The sequence below is a fragment of the Schistocerca nitens genome, chromosome 6 (assembly GCF_023898315.1).
Source record: "Schistocerca nitens isolate TAMUIC-IGC-003100 chromosome 6, iqSchNite1.1, whole genome shotgun sequence".
NCBI lineage: Eukaryota > Metazoa > Arthropoda > Insecta > Orthoptera > Acrididae > Schistocerca > Schistocerca nitens.
The window spans coordinates 372,164,432-372,180,938 of NC_064619.1; the positions used below are offsets into that span (position 1 = coordinate 372,164,432).

General features: G+C 42.0%; 1 protein-coding gene across 1 annotated transcript in view; it reads right to left on the bottom strand.

Moving 5' to 3' along the window:
- The window catches only part of LOC126262475 (uncharacterized), a 505,580-nt gene that overhangs the window by 214,956 nt on the left and 274,117 nt on the right, over positions 1–16,507 (bottom strand). The window contains exon 3 of the mRNA XM_049959139.1: positions 713–816. Within this exon, the coding sequence (XP_049815096.1) occupies positions 713–816 (104 nt within the window). The remainder of the gene's footprint in view (positions 1–712; positions 817–16,507) is intronic.

Consider the following 16,507-nt stretch of genomic DNA (forward strand, 5'->3'; position numbering starts at 1 on the left):
ACGTCTTTCAAACTGATGTCGGTGTGTGACCTTTGCTCTGATGTGCCTAAGCCGGCTATGATCCTGCTTTTCTGTGGTTTACAAAGAGCAGCTCTCCAGTTTAAGCACTGCGTCATTACGGCGAACGTAACACCCAGCATACCTCTGACGACATCGTGCAGTTTGCACTTGCTCTGCGCTACATAATGACGTCTAACCGCCCCGTTCCACCGCGAGTGCTCACTACTTAGGCGACGAGCGAGAGTGAGTGCTCATGCTCCCCTAGCCGCCTCCTTAACAGGCCTCTTGTAGACAATTCTTATTTTTTAAAAATGCATGTAGTCACTACGTGGGTTTTTGCTGGGTTTTGGGAGAAAATATACTCTCCGTGCATAGTAGTTCTAATTTATTAGAACTCCCAGTATGGGACACTAGTCATGGTGGAATGAGTTTGTGCTGTGGTGACTCAGTGACTAGCGCTCTGTCGCTGGGTTCACCCCCCCCCCCCCCCCCCCGCCACATTACACGTTCCGTTTTAATTCGTCACGCAAGGCGTCTCATGCTCATATAAGATGAAATTCACTTTCGGTCATAACGTACCAGTACCAAGACAGTATATTTTCTCCTTGATACATCAGAGTGTATCGGCGAATCACCTACTGAATTGACTGGTGTAGATTGGGAACAGTAGCAGAGGCTGCAGTCAGGCATGTTTAGCGGGTTGCATACTCACGGTCTGCGCAGGCGTACGTGACGTGCAGCCGACCGGGCCCCCAAGTGCTGGAGTCCGGGCAGTCCTCCGGCAACAGGAAGCTGCACGTGTTGCGACCAGAGCACCTGCAGACGTCGTACGAGCACATTAACATCAACTTCTTGAGAAGCAAAATACACAAACACCATTCACAAAATATGTAATATCCACACAAGCAAGTGAGCAGATAGCCTGATGAGCGAAAAATATTATGACCTCCTTATCAGCGTTCTGGTCCACCTTTGGAAGGCAGTACGGCAGTGATTCTGCGTGCTGTGGATTCAAGAAGTCCTTGGTACTTTTCCGGCTCTGTACGACGCCAAATGTCTCCGAAGATGTCACTAAATTCCCTTAAATTACAGGACAGAGGTTTGTGCGGCGGTAGTGATGACTATAAGCGTTTCGGATGCAGACGAAGCGAATTTATTGGCCAAGGTACCTCGAAATACTGTAGTGTGGTTCTGGCTCTGTGATGGAAGCTGCCATCATGGTCGGGGAAGTAATGATGTACAGGGTGTTTACAAATTAGTTATACAAAAGTAAAATTTGTGAATAAATAAATAATTTACACAAAAGGTTTGATACAGCACTGAATGCAGTATATCTTCAAGTTTTATTTACAAATGATCAATGTGGCTACCTTTTGTAACACGACAAATGTACCATCTGTAATCAAATTCCTGCCAAATCCTATGAAACAAGTTTTGATGTACATGCCATCTGATTGTCGGAGCTCGTGAATTTTCCGCAAGTGGAGGAACAAATACTCTGTTTTTATTGTAACCCCATACACCAAAGTCCATTGGGGTTCAGTCAGGTGGTCGTGGTGGCCAGCATATTGTTTCACCATGTCCAATCCAAGTTGGCGTGTTCCTAAGGTAGTATGTGAGAACTTCACGATTAATGTGGCAGCGCGCCATCTTGCTGAGAAATAAATTCTGTGCACGTATCATGTTGTAACGGAGCACGTCCAAGTATGGTAGGCCACTTACAGCTGACTCGGCAAAAAAGAAAGGATCGTAAATCGTGTTACAGTTTACACCGCAAAAAACATTTACCTTAGGCGAGTCCCGTAAATGTTCCATTATGTCACGTGGTTTCTGCTCACCCCATTACTCAATATTACGCCAATTCACTTTACCTCAGGTAAGAAATGTGGCTTCGTCACTGGCTACTATACTATGCACGCTCTGCACTATTATACGACTCCGTGATGACAGTTGGAATAACTCATTTGCGCATGCCGCCTAGCGGGAACATCGGGAACTAACAGTGTTACGCCAAATTAAACTTGAAGATGTACTGCATTCAGAGCAGCATCAAACTTTTCTATAAATTATTTTTTTCTTTTCACAATTAAAGATTACTTTTGTATAACAAATTTGTAGACATTCTGTATGTGGTTCATAATGATGTTCACATAGTCCGTGGTGCCGTCAATTGCTACCATACAACCTAAAGAAGCACAGGTTGATATCCGCATAGGATAATCCGGCCTTCTGCCATCTTTCCGTAGCCCAGAGTCCGTTTTAAGAAATCGTTCGCCTGGTTGACGGCGTAACCGGACTCGACCATCGACATGATGTGACAAGAAATGTGATTCGCGACACGTTTACAGTGAACCAGTGTGCAATTTTGTTGATGCTACGCTCTGCACACTTTTATCTGCATCAGCGCTCTATCCTGTCAGATCAGTCACAGATCACGCCCTATCTTGCTTAAAGGAGCTAGCAAGCCTCCGACCTGTAAGTTCTGTGATGGGGCGCGCACGTCCAACACCTTGTCACCTACGCGTCGCTTCCTCGCTCTTCAACCACACAGCATAAATGTTCACGATAGTAGCACGTGCACAGGCGACCACCTTCGCCGTTTCCGAAATCCCCGTTACCATCTGCCCTTTCTCAAAATCACTAGGTTTCCCCATTTGCGTCCAGTAATGTGACAAGGATGATTAGCCATATCGTACAACACGATTGCAGTGGGGACACTTTTATTGTTCCAAGATAACCGGTTTCAACAGTTCTACGCTGTCATCATCTAATATTATGGACCCTGTTATAAAACTGCCATTTTACATTGCATGAATTCGAAGCATAAAAGGCACTTCTCACATTTATATGTCTTGACAAAAATCCAAATGCACACAATTAATAAAATACACACAGATGGTAAAATGAGCACAGATGGTAAAATCTTCGTATCGCCCATGCATATTGGTGCTGAACTTGATTCTCACTCACAAGTTTGTCGCACAGCACGATGTTGGATTTTTATCAAGACATGTGTATATGGGGAGTGCCTTTCATGCATTGACTTCGTGTACTGTAACATCCGAGTTTTACGCTGAAGTGCCAAAAAAGTTGGTACACCTGCCTAATATATAGCGTTCCCGCGCGCACGCACAAGTGCCGCATGGACTCGACTAATGTCTGAAGTAGTGCCGGAGCGAACTGACACCATGAATCCCGATGCGCTGTCCATAAATCCGTAAGAGTACGCGGGGATGGAGATCTCTTCTGGACAGCACATTGCAAGGCGTCCCAGATATGGTAACTAATGTTCATGTCTGTGGACTTTAGTGGGAATCGGAAGAATTTAAACTCAGAAGGATGTTCCTGGAGCCAATCTGTAGCAATTCTGGGCGCTTGGGGTATGGCGTTGTCCTACTGGAATTGCCCAAGTCCGTCGAAATGCACAATGGATATGAATGGATGTAGGTGAGCAGACATGATGCTTACGTAAGTGTCACCTGTTAGAGTCGAATCTAGATATATCAGGGATCTCAAATCACCCAACTGCACACGTCCCACACCATTACAGAGCCTCCACCAGCTTGAACAGTCTCCTGTTGACATGCAGGATCCATGGATTCATGAGGTTGTCACCATACCCGTGCACGCCCATCCGCTCGATACACCTTGAAACGAGAGTTGTTCGACCAGGAAACATAAACAGTCCAATGTCGGTGCTGACGGGCCCAGGAGAGGCGATAAGCTACGTGTCGTGCAGTCATCAAATGTACACGAGTGGGCCTTCGGCTCCGAAAGTCCATATCGATGATTTTTCGTTGAATGGTTCGCACGCTGACATTTACTGATGGCCCAGCATTGAAATCCGGAGAAATTTGCGGAAGGATTGCACTTCCGTCACGACGAACGATTCTCTTCAGTCGTCGTGGATTCCGTTCTTACAGTATCTTTTTTCGTCCGCAGCGATGTCGGAGATTTGATGTTTTACCGGATTCCTGATATTCACAGTATACTCGTGAAATGGTCGTACGGGAAAATCCGCACTTCATCACTACCTCGAAGATGCTGTGTCCTATCTCTCGTGCGCCGACTATAACACCACGTTCAAACTCACTTAAATCTCGATAACCTGCCATTGTAGCAGCAGTCACCGATCTAACAACTGCGCCGGATCCTTGTTGCCTTATATAGGTGTTGCCGACCGCAATGCCGTATTCTGCCTGTTTAGATATCTCTGTATTTGAATACACATGCCTGTACCAGATTCTTTGGCGCTTCAGTGTATAACAAGATCCATGTGATCAGATGATGGCAGCATAAGACTGTTGCAACCAGTCATTTGGAAGAATAAGTGGGTCTACACTGCGATCGCGGCGTACGAAGTGTATTCATTTTCAATCATACCGTTAACCGCACAGCACAGTATGTGTACTCATATGTCTCTGCACCTTTTATATACTCTTCGTATCGACCAACGTGCCCGCAGCGCCACCTGGTGGCTTTCACTCTCGTGGTGTGCAGTGGTCATAAGGTTTTTTCTCGTCAGTGTAGCTAGCGTAGAATGGGACGAGCAACGAACAGCGTGCCGACGTAGGAGTTCACAAGTGAGGGCGAGAGGGACTATCTCCTTGAAACTAGGACACATACTTTTTATTCATTACAGAATTCTCTGGCATTTATAGAAGTGTATAATAGTATGTGACGCAACAAGTAGTAAATTGGCATTTACGAGGACAACAGGAAACATGACAGGAGCAAGCACTGGATAACTTGGGTTATTTTGGTTGTCGGCTATTCACAGTAAATCATACCGTTTTCTTGACAGAATTAGTGTTCCCAATGTTTCCTTTGTCACTTTCTCATACAGATCCCATCGAGCTTCAGGTAGGAACCGTTTCAACACCAAGCGAGTAGTGATAATAGCTGCAGGATCCCTGCCCCATAAAGCCCGAATTCCCAAAAGGATATACTTCCTTCCTTCCGCTGCACGTCTTAACACAACAGTAATTTCTTGTTCATCTGCAGGTAAAGAAGATCCATCAAGCAATTCTGTAACTATATTCAGTTTTGCGTGGCAGAGTGGTTATAGGTTACAATGGAAAACAGGGACCGATCTATATTGTAGGTGTGTTCAACTACACTTCATCAATGCGTCACGCAAAGAAGAAATACCGTTTTCTGCTCCAGAGGACAGCAAAACAAATCGTGAAATTTCAAGGTTGGAAAAATGTCCTCTCCAGAAGCTGCTATAGAGTGCAAAATGCAGAAATAGGTTACGGATTGTCCACTTGGTTCAAATGGCTCTGAGCACTATGGGACTCAACTGCCGTGGTCATAAGTCCCCTAGAACTTAGAACTACTTAAACCTAACTAACCTAAGGACATCACACACATCCATGCCCGAGGCAGGATTCGAACCTGCGACCGTAGCGGTCGTGCGGTTCCAGACTGTAGCGCCTTTAACCGCTCGGCCACTCCGGCCGGCATTGTCCACTTGATATGGCTACACAGTAACGTATCAAATGAAGATAAGGGCTGTCTTGGCTCATCCTAGACAGTTGAGAGTCAGCTTTACCGGCTGATCTGACGGCTGTTCTGGGGGATTACTTGTATTAATCTCTCCTCAGTCATACTTTACTCACACAGTCCAAAAATAAAGTTCTCGAAACAAATTTTGTTCAACCTCTATAATGCTAGTTAACATTAAGAAATTAAAGATATGAAAATTCTGAAAGAAATCTGTTAATAATTTATAAATAAAAGAGTATTAATACAGAACAGCATAGCTGAAAAGGATTTCTTTTAATTTTATTTTCTGCTTCTCCACTTTGAGCCGTATTAATCAGTCGTTTTTCCTAGTGATTACTTTTGTTGATTCCCAGCGGATCTGTTAAATGGACCTGAATTCTTTCTGTGTCAGTTTTTTAATTTACGTACCAAACACTATCGGTATACGAAAAAATAAATTTTATGGAAGTCTTATAGCAGTCATTTCCTAAAGGCCGCTAATTAAAAAAGGTGGCATCCATATTTATAGCAATAATATCAAATGATGTACTTTGTGTACATGCTTTAACCTTAAGATATCAAAATAACCTCTCAAAAAAATGCTGAGCGGTTGATTATCAAACACCAAGGGTACTATTATTTTTGTGTAAATCGTTTCAAATTAAGTTATTACGGCAAGACACGTTTACAAACCTAATATAGTGTATAAAAATTTGCGATTTTGCAATCTTGCTCCCTCTTAAATATATATTTATATGTTCCAAACGTGAGAAATGCCGAGTAAGAGTTTTGCCTGTTGCATTCTATGGCTTGTTTTACTGTTTCCTCAACAAATATGGAAAATAACGCTTACAAAATACAACAGACGTTTCCGCTAGTAAGTTGCATGAGGTTATGCATCAACAACGGCCTCATTTTGACGTTTATTGAAATTGTCCGACGGATTAAGTCTTTCTTTTTTTCGTAATAAATCGGAAGATATTTCCACAACATCAAAGAGCGATATGATTAGGTAACAGGTAGTCCGAAGGGGGCAGGATTCAAATCTATGTTTGGTCGTCCCTGTTCATTGTTTTCTTTAATTTATTAGTAGAGCAAATTCCAGAACTATTCCTTCAACAAGACCGTAGTTTATTTCTTTCCCAGCTACTGAACTCGAATTTCGTAACAGCATAAATTGCGAATTGACGTTAAACGCAAACACCCTGTTCTCACTTACTTCAAAGAAATCATTTCAGATCACTATTGCAATTGATTAAACGATCTACAACAAAGCCGGCCGGGGTGGCCGAGCGGTTCTAGGCGCTATAGTCTGGAACAGCACGACCGCTACGGGCGCAGGTTCGAATCCTGCCTCAGGCATGGGTGTGTGTGATGTCCTTAGGTTATTTAGGGTTAAGTAGTTCTAAGTTCTAGGGGACTGATGACCTCAGAAGTTAAGTCCCATAGTGCTCAGAGCCATTTGAACCATCTACAACAAAAACAAACAATAACAGAAATAATGACAGTTTGTGAGACAGAAAGAAATTCACAAGGTATTATTATCATCAAGAAATCCATCCAGTGCGCTCTGTTTGTCACAGACATCGTAATACTTTTGACGAACAGAAAAAACATACATTACTGCTAAAATAAAACATTACGTAGAATTATAAGAACTATCACTAAATTAATCAAAATATCCACGGAATCACATCATATCACTAAATTGTTAATGAACCTGAGGATAGAAAACATAGTTGGAAGAAGAGTGTACAACAGCTGTAACTCGCAATTGCGTTAATCGACTGACTGAAAATAAATGACACTTTAAGTAATGGAAAAATGACCGGCACAGACGCACTAATCTTTGCCCATCAGCGAAACTATCGACATCTAACATTGTCCTAGATTTGTAACATTTTTTTGAAATTACACGCTTAGAAAACACAAATGAAGCAACATGAAATACGAACTCAAAGGCGTGAAAGAAGACTCTAGAAATCTGATTTCACAAAAGAGCGATTTGTCAAATTACGAAATGACGATATATACGCTAAAGCAGGAGAGAAGGGCTGAGTAATGAAAGTAGATTTAGTAAAAGGTAGTACAGAGCGGAATTCCCGGCCAGTTAGCGATTTTTCGAAACACTTTCTGTGTGGAGCAACACCAGACGAGGAGGAATAAACAATACATGAAACTTATTCACAGTTGCGAATAAGAACAAAGATCAGCTATATAAGGGAATAACGGCAGTGAAATTTCCTGCCGGACGACGACTCCAACCCGGATATTCCGCTTTACGCGAGCGGTCGCCTTAATCGCTTTGGCTATCCGTACACGACTCACGACCAGACCCAAATCTCCGTATATCGTCGTTCCTGCGTCACAACCTGTCCTCGTACACACGTTATGTAATTCCCGTACAGGGGAGGACATTTTAATTGAAAGTCGCTGCCTGGTCTCGGTGGATAAATACGATATTGCAGTGCTTGTGCTGTGCATGCATGCGTGTGAGAAAAAACATTGCATCGTTCTTAATGACACATGCACTTGCAGTATCATATCGTAAAATTAATAAATCCAACATGGGCAACTGTTGATAACAACTAATGCTATAGGCGGACGAAAGCCAGTTAGCACTTGATGTCTTTCATTATTATTGTGTAGCAAATATCTGTTGGGAACATAAAAAATATTGCACTACTTCGCTGGTAAGTACTGTTAATACCTGAAAACCGCTACAATCGTAAACAGTAGTTCTGTAACATACGACTTCTTATACTTGTATTTTCCCAGATCGTCGAGGAAATAATTAAAAACGTGGAGAGTAATGGACGAGAGGGCAAGAAACTGTCTCCTCTCATCAGCACAAAGAAGTAGTACATTACAGAGAAACGATGAAAGTGACAGCAGTGAATTCCTCCACTGATTCCGGAGAAAGGGCTCTCTGAATTTGAATGCGGGTCCTGATTTGAGTACTTTTCCTTTCTCCGACGGCCCATCTTCCTGCCGGAGGAAAGTCACTTCGTTTCGATGGAGGCAGCTCTTATGAGACTTGGGTTCACTCTCCTACTGCTGTAGTTGCGCCGAAGGAACGTCTCTACAAGCAATTCACAAGGAATAATGTTGCTCGTAGACTGTCAGACCCGTACCGTTGAAGTGTTCCAGAGTGGAGTGTGTGTTAGAGTGACGGATCTGTCACACAGAATTCGCGTGAAATGTTATCTGGTAGCGTGAGCGTGAATTTAAGCTAACCCCCAGCGTTTGTATCATGCCATCGATAATCACAACTGGTAACTTTTATGCGAAATAGAAAGGTGTGGTACATTTTTATAACCTTTAAAGGTTTTTTTTTCAATTAATTTAATTTATTTAACGGACTCTTTATTCGCAGGAAGTAAGAGTGCTGTCGACAGGAGATCTACAGTTCATTCCATATCTGTAGATTTCCTGAAGGCTATAGTATCGTTCCTCGCAAGTTGCTTCTAATTGAGTTGCTCTGCTATCGAGTATCATCTTAGCTCTCCGACTGGATTCGTAGTTTCCTGTCAGGAAGACCACAGTTCGTAAAAATTGTTGGAAAGTCACCGACTGAAACGGAAGTGATATCTGGTTTTTCCCAAGGATGTGTTATAGGATCTTTTCTGCTCATAAAAATGGCTCTGAGCACTATGGGACTCAACATCTTAGGTCATAAGTCCCCTAGAACTTAGAACTACTTAAACCTAACTAACCTAAGGACATCACACACATCCATGCCCGAGGCAGGATTCGAACCTGCGACCGTAGCAGTCCGCGGTTCCGGACTGCAGCGCCAGAACCGCTAGACCACCGCGGCCGGCTTTCTGCTCATAATCCATACAAACGATTGAGAGGGGAATCTGAGCAGTTCTCTGAGATTGTTTGCAGATGATATTGTCGTTTACTGTCTACTAAAATTATTAGAAAATTACAACGAATTGCAAAATTAATTAAACAACAAATCTGCATGGGACACAAAGTCGCATTTGGTCTGGAATAATAAAAAGTGTGTGGTCCTCCACATTAGTATTAAAAAATTTAATTAAACTCCTGTTACACGATACAACACACAAAAGTGGGCTATCCAGGTTCGAGTACCGATTCTGTATAAATTTTCATCTGTTATTGTTGATGCTCCCAAATGCGGCTAACGCCAATGACACCATTAAACATCACACAAAGACTATCGATTCAACTCACATTCTTAGTGATTTACAGTTATGTACGGCTTAAATCTGAACCATCAGAAAGACAATTTTGCGGGGAACGTATTTTGTTGGGTGAACGCTTGGAAGATGCAATAAATCTACTAGAGAGACTGCCTGCACTAGGGTTGTCTGTCCCCTTCTGGAGTTTTGGTGTGCGGCATAAGATCCTTACCGGATAGGGATGATGGACAGTATCGAAAGAGTTCAAAGAAAGGAAGCTAGTTTTGTATCATCTCAAAATAGGGGAGGCACTGTCAAACGCATGATAAGCGAGTTGGCGCAGTAAGCTTTCAACCAATGGCATTTTTCGTTGTGGCGAGATATTTTCTCGAAATTACAATCACCAAATTTTTCCTCGGAATGCCAAAACATTTTATTGACATGCCGCTACATAGGAACGATATTATGATAAAATCAAGGAAGTCCTGAGTTCACAGTATGGCTATCGAGAAGAGAGACAGTGCGCTGTTAGTGATTACAGTGCTGCATTGTGACAGTATCGCGACTGAAGGTCGGAGGAAAGACCTGATGTCATTAAATGGCTTAAGAAGATGATAATGAAATACGAAAACAATGGTGAACTAGATGTGGCGCCTGGAAGAGGAAGGCATCCATCCTGGTGGAAATTATAGATAAGGTTTCTGCTGCCGAAACTGACCATACAGGTAGTGCTAGTGGTCGTGCAATGTCACGAAAATTATCCATCCCATTCTTAAAAGTACGAAAAGTTTTACTATCTATTTTACAATGATTCACATACAAGATCTAGATGGTGCAGCAACTAAAGCCTCATGATCCGCAGCAACGTTCGGAATTTGCTTCAAATGGTTCAAATGGCTCTGAGCACTATGGGACTTAACATCTGTGGTCATCAGTCCCCTAGAACTTAGAACTACTTAAACCTAACTAACCTAAAGACAGCACACACATCCATCCCCGAGGCAGAATTCGAACCTGCGACCGTAGCGGTCACGCGGCTCCAGACTGAAGCGCCCAGAACCGCACGGCCACACCGGCCGGCTCGGAATTTGCTGTTCGGTGTGTGACACGCATGGACGTTGATGTGGCCGGGAAATATTCCACGAAGTGCGGAGGCGAATTTTATACTACAGGGTGCAATGAATACACAGAACTACCGAATTTTGTTTTCTGTTAAATAGCGTGTTGTGCACGATGTGTCACTGAGTACGTAGTGTAGATTAAAAAGTTCATTTATTGCCGGTCCGTTCTTCTTTGAAGATAATTCTCTTACAGTGCCTGTAAAGCGTACCATGACGTTTGCACATTATCGAGACGTCCTTGTACATCATATGATTCCTTCTTTGGAAGAGTGCAACTGTGTGGAAACCACCGTTTTCATACAATATAGTTAATAATAAAATCAACGTTATATATTTCTCATTTGTCTGCTCTTTTCTGTTCACGTCTCGTTCCTAACCCATTATATCGACAATAGTGATATATTTATGCCTTAGGAAACATCTTATGAAAGTATTTATCTGGAGAAAATTCTTATACGTATCTGATATAACACAGGCCAGAAGAGAATAGAAGGTCTTGAAACATTGTGCTACTCAGAAAGTTGAAGATTTGATAGGTAGGTCGGATATGTAACGAGGAGTAACTAAACCGAATTGAGGAGAAAAAAATGTGACACAATGTAAGGAAAAGAAGGTACCGGTTTGAAGCATCAAGGTTTCATCCGTCTGGTAATGGAGAGGGATAAAAATTGTAGAGGCTTGAATAGAATAAGCTGGTTGAAACTTTTGTAGACTGTAGTCGTTATGGAGAGATGAAGAGGCTTGCACAGGATAAACTAACGAGGAGAGCAGCAGTAGTTTTCGGACTGACGACCACAACAAAACAACGAAGACGTCGATGAAGACGATCACAACAACAACAGGACCACAGATATGAAGAACTACTGTAGAAGGACGGCAGACTATAAATCGCTTGAACACTTCAGGGAAAGCGCGGAAAATGAAGATCGAGAAGGACGGACAATAACTTCAATCCCGCTCTTAACGACTTCACGTTCCTCCCCTTAACCAGTCCCCTAGCTTCTTCCGTTGCAAAAACTTTTAAAAATAGGAACTGACGAGTCATCGGAAAAGAAATATCTCTTTCTCAGTAACAATTCAACCTGTCACAACTCTGCTGTCTGCATGAATAAATGGAGACTGCTGAAGCAAGTTTTCCACCCGCACTTCGCGTTAAAGATTTCTCACAACGGGCGCAGTATTTAGTGGTGCGTAAAAAGAAGAATAAAACAAGGGAAGAGAGGAAGCCCGTAGGCGGTGAGCAATGACACATGAGCGAACACGATTACACCCAGAATACGCAACCGCTCTACGTTCTCGGGAGCATTACCGACGTTCCTGAGAATCCTGTGAACTTTTCAGAATTTATGCTGTGCTCACATTTTTCGTCCCTTTGCTTTTACCGTCAACAAACGCAGCGCTGTGCCCTGCCAAGCGTAGGCTCTCTGCAGCCTTCTGCATAACTCACTGGGAACAGGCGCAGACACTCTGTGACGTCACGCCGCACTGCTGCATGCAGTTCTGGCTCGTTGGCTTGCGCCCGTCTGGGCGCTCAGTTCGCGAATAACAAATGGAGAGACGCAGGAAAGGCACGTCTTCTGAAGCGTGCTTCGCAAATTTCTCTCCCTTCTGCAGATATGCCCTAACAATGAAGTACATCACAATGGCAACAAAATTTGTTCTCTGATTTATTGCAAATTAGCCAAAAGAATTCCTTGCTGTAATTTCCTTGATGGATGCTAATTTTTGTAACTGTATATTTGTTATAGAGCTAATTTGAAGACCAAATCTTACACGTTATTAAAATTTCGTGATATCTATTGGTTCTGCGTCGTATAGTGTCGTAACATAGACGCCTGATAGCCAAAATTATCTTTCACCAGCAGTCGACATAACAGAATGTAGATGACAAGCCTGAGTTCCACCTACGTTAGGCTTCCGACGCTAGGCCCGATGCAACTAATATGAAAAATATTTTTTACCTCCTTAGAAAAACACATAAGAAGTGACGTAAGTTACGGCAGGAAGTGAAGTACTGTTTGTGTGTGTGTGTGTGTGTGTGTGTGTGTGTGTGTGTGTGAGTGTTCGGAAATCAGCCGAGTACGACAGGTCGATGTGGAGACGTAACACAATGGTAGGAAGGAGCTATCGCGTTTCGACGTGCCCATGACCACACCATGAATGAAATAGCTCTTTAAATGCTGTAGCAATGTTGACTGCCCCACGTGACTACAAGCAATAGTGTACTACTTGTAACCATGTAACACGGCGTAAGAACACTGGTGGTGAAAATATCCTAACCGACAGAAACTGGCGATTAGATTCATGTTCTGTCAATGACAACTGGTCTCGAACACGGCAGTAATCGCCGCTGTCAGTGAAATCAAGACCTTCTCAACCATTTGCCAAGGGAATACTGGGAAGGTAACTCCATGCAGTGGACGTTTGGAGTCGGATGCCTTACAAAATCCCATTAGTCATCGCGGCACATCAAACTGCACGTCTTCAAATGGGCAAACAACACAGGAACCGTATCACAGCTGACTAGATCCGCGGTTTTAGCTCTGTCCAAATGATGCGAGATGCTAATTTCACCGACGGTCCAATGAGAAGGTTAAGGTTAAACACACACACACACACACACACACACACACACATACACACACACACACACACACAGCGCTGAGGTTGGTAGTACATTTGTAAACAGGGAACACGAGACACAACCCGATCGTAATTTGTAAAGGACGTTGGAGGTTACCGTTTGTTGATAGTTTCTCTGAGACTACAGCACAATGTTACTGTTCTCTCGAATTAGCCACTCAAGTAACATCTATTACAAATTATCAGTTACTTTTTGCAGTATTGGTAAGTACTGACAATATAGATAAAGCTGAATTAGTATTTATTGTACTATAGTAAGGCATGCCTGCTAATAATACCTTTTCTTTCTTCCAGTTTCACAGTAATCCAATTAGCGTTCCCAATTTAGCAATGATGAAATATGAAGAACACAGGTTCTAGCCGAAATCACCTACTTCCCCTGAGGACGTACATATGTGTTATTTAATACTGATTTCCTCGACATTCATTCGAATGATATCGACATTTCGTTTGAAATGGTGGATCCGTTAGAAGAAATAGGAAATAACTGTGGCGTTTCCTTGAGTTGTGGTTTGGACGGCGCCAGGTGTGCCAGTAACAGTTCTGAAGAAGAATATCTTATCAGCCCAGAAAAAAAGCTGTTTGTATAGTTGAAGCCCAGGTTTTCACCGGAGCAAACTAGCTAATAAGAACGAGCAAAACAGAATTCTGTCTGGTGTACCCGGCAGGTCTTTCAAATGGGCGCCACTGCAGCTACTTACGTGTCCCTAACCTTCCCCAGTCAAGGAAAATTTTGTACCAGTGCTAAGGAGAGATGGAGATGCAATTCCGTGTAAAGTGCACGATCTCCACGCATGTCACACTTCCCTGCGCCATTTTGCATACTGCATCAAGAACAATGCGCTCTCCACGCAAAATAATCCTCACTGCGGCTCTAACAAGACAGTTGTATCTTGCATGCTCCAAAAACTAAAAAGTAATAACACAGCGTTTACAGGTAATATTCGCTACCTCGTGTTCTCTTCCGTTCCCTCTAGTATAAACGATTCTACCCATATAAAAGCGAATTGTAGTGGATTTGATGCAAATGCTCATTCGCACGTGTTCGCTTCCATTCGCTCCATTGTAAACCAGGCTTTAGGTGCTTAAAAGGCAGGGCTGTACAAACCGCTGTTATAAGCTGTTCTTAGCGCGTCAGAAATGTGTAAATCAACATTTTTTTACAAAATACTTGCAGTGCCTCTCAGCAGCTAAAATTTTGGCAGTGCATTTCTTTCGTTGTCTTCTTCTTGTGTAAAAAATTTCAGGGCAGGTTTCGACATGTCTTATTGGACCTGTTGATCCAGATGTGGTTCTGAGATTTTTTTGGGTGTTTTTCGTAGCACGAGTACGGCTCATTCATTCACGCTACTTTTGAGCTCTCTTCCTCGACGAATTGAGGCCGTTATCAAAGCTAGAGACAATTTTACAGGTGTTAGCTTGATATCTTTTGGAGTTAGCTTATTTTTTGCCTGGTATGCATATTACCCCAGGAAAGGGTTACAGAACACAACTCAATTGTTTTGTGTAGTTATGGCATAGTCTGGATTTCATTTGCAGAAAGCGTAGGTACATGTAAAAGTTTTGCTACGTGAAAAATTGAAATTTCTGTTCTCGCCACCCTGAGCTCGTCGGTAACAATAGAAACGTTCTTTTTCTAGAATAAAATGTTTCACCTTTTACTTTGTGTACATTTTGGTCAACAGTAATCTTTTAATTTCTTCCAAGATTTGTTTTTTTTTTGTGTCATCCTTTAAACTTTCAGATAACATTGCATTCAGCAGTTTCATCTCAGCAGTGTTCTTATCGCAGACTGAGCACATGCCATTCCTTGGATACCCAGAAGCTATATTGAATTTGGTGTTAAATACTGTTCTATGCATTTCATGTCGAAGTTCAGAATTTGGGTATTTTTTATGGAAAATTACATGCAATGTTTTTCACCAAAAGTTCCTCTTGAAGATACAACCTCTTGATCTTGTCATTATTGTAATGACTTGAGACCTATCCTTCAATGAATGACTGTGACCATAAGCTGTCATTCTTATTGCTTCCTTAATTTTCTATGACTTATTTCTGTGGTAACCCATTCCAGCATGAGCAGATTTTGCAGAAAGTTTCAGAACTGTCGTTAATGATCGTCTTGTTACCCATATACTGCCATGAAGACTTTTCGGCATGTAAGAGTTTCATGCACAGTGTCATCACCTTTCACTCTTACTGTGTACTTGAAATTACACCCTGAAGTTGTCCTTCATCTTCATTCTCTCTTGCTATCATTCTGTGAAGTGAAAGTATTGTAAAGCAGGGGCCTGCCATATAAAATGATTGTTCATTCCAGTCTACCATATCACTAAATTTTCGTATAACATTTAATTTTTTCTTCAGCAATTGCTACCGCAAAACTAACCAAGTTGCAGTCTTTTCCTAGTTCATTGACTAAACCCTTAATTTCTTCATGACTGTACTCATTCACCCTAGTACATGCCCTTTCTAACACTGTGAGAATCTGGAGGATTCTGTCTTTCATCCTCAAATGAAGTAGGCTACTCATCATTCAGTATAAATAATTAACTATTCAAACTGATTGAATCACAACACCTGAATTACTAAACATAATGTCTTGAACTAAAGAAATGGTTTTCAATAGTACCAGCAATGCACAATAAAGGAAAATTCTCTATTTCTTGCTTCAATATTGTTTGTTAACCCACAAGGAATCTAAAATAAATGCACTGCATTGGACAAAGCACATTTATTCCTTGTGTCTAGAGATATTGGCACGTACTTTCCCTGGATGCCTAATCTAAAATGAGTTATAGAACGTGGACTACTTATACTATCACATTGGTCGATTAACGTTATTAAACAACATAGAATCCTACATCTCTTTGGATACATAATTCATTTTTGAAAAGAAGTGGGCAAACCACGTTCTTTTCCTGTGCTCTTCACTTACAATAAAATTAATTTTTTTTCTAAGGAAATTACTTTTTTTAGACATTTCAGTCCTACACTCCCTACAACCCACCAGCAATTTAAACAACCAAATTGCGAAGGATGGAAAAAGTATTAAAAAATAAATGAACGTTTTCATTTATAGTCCAGCCTATGGAGTGTGGTGAT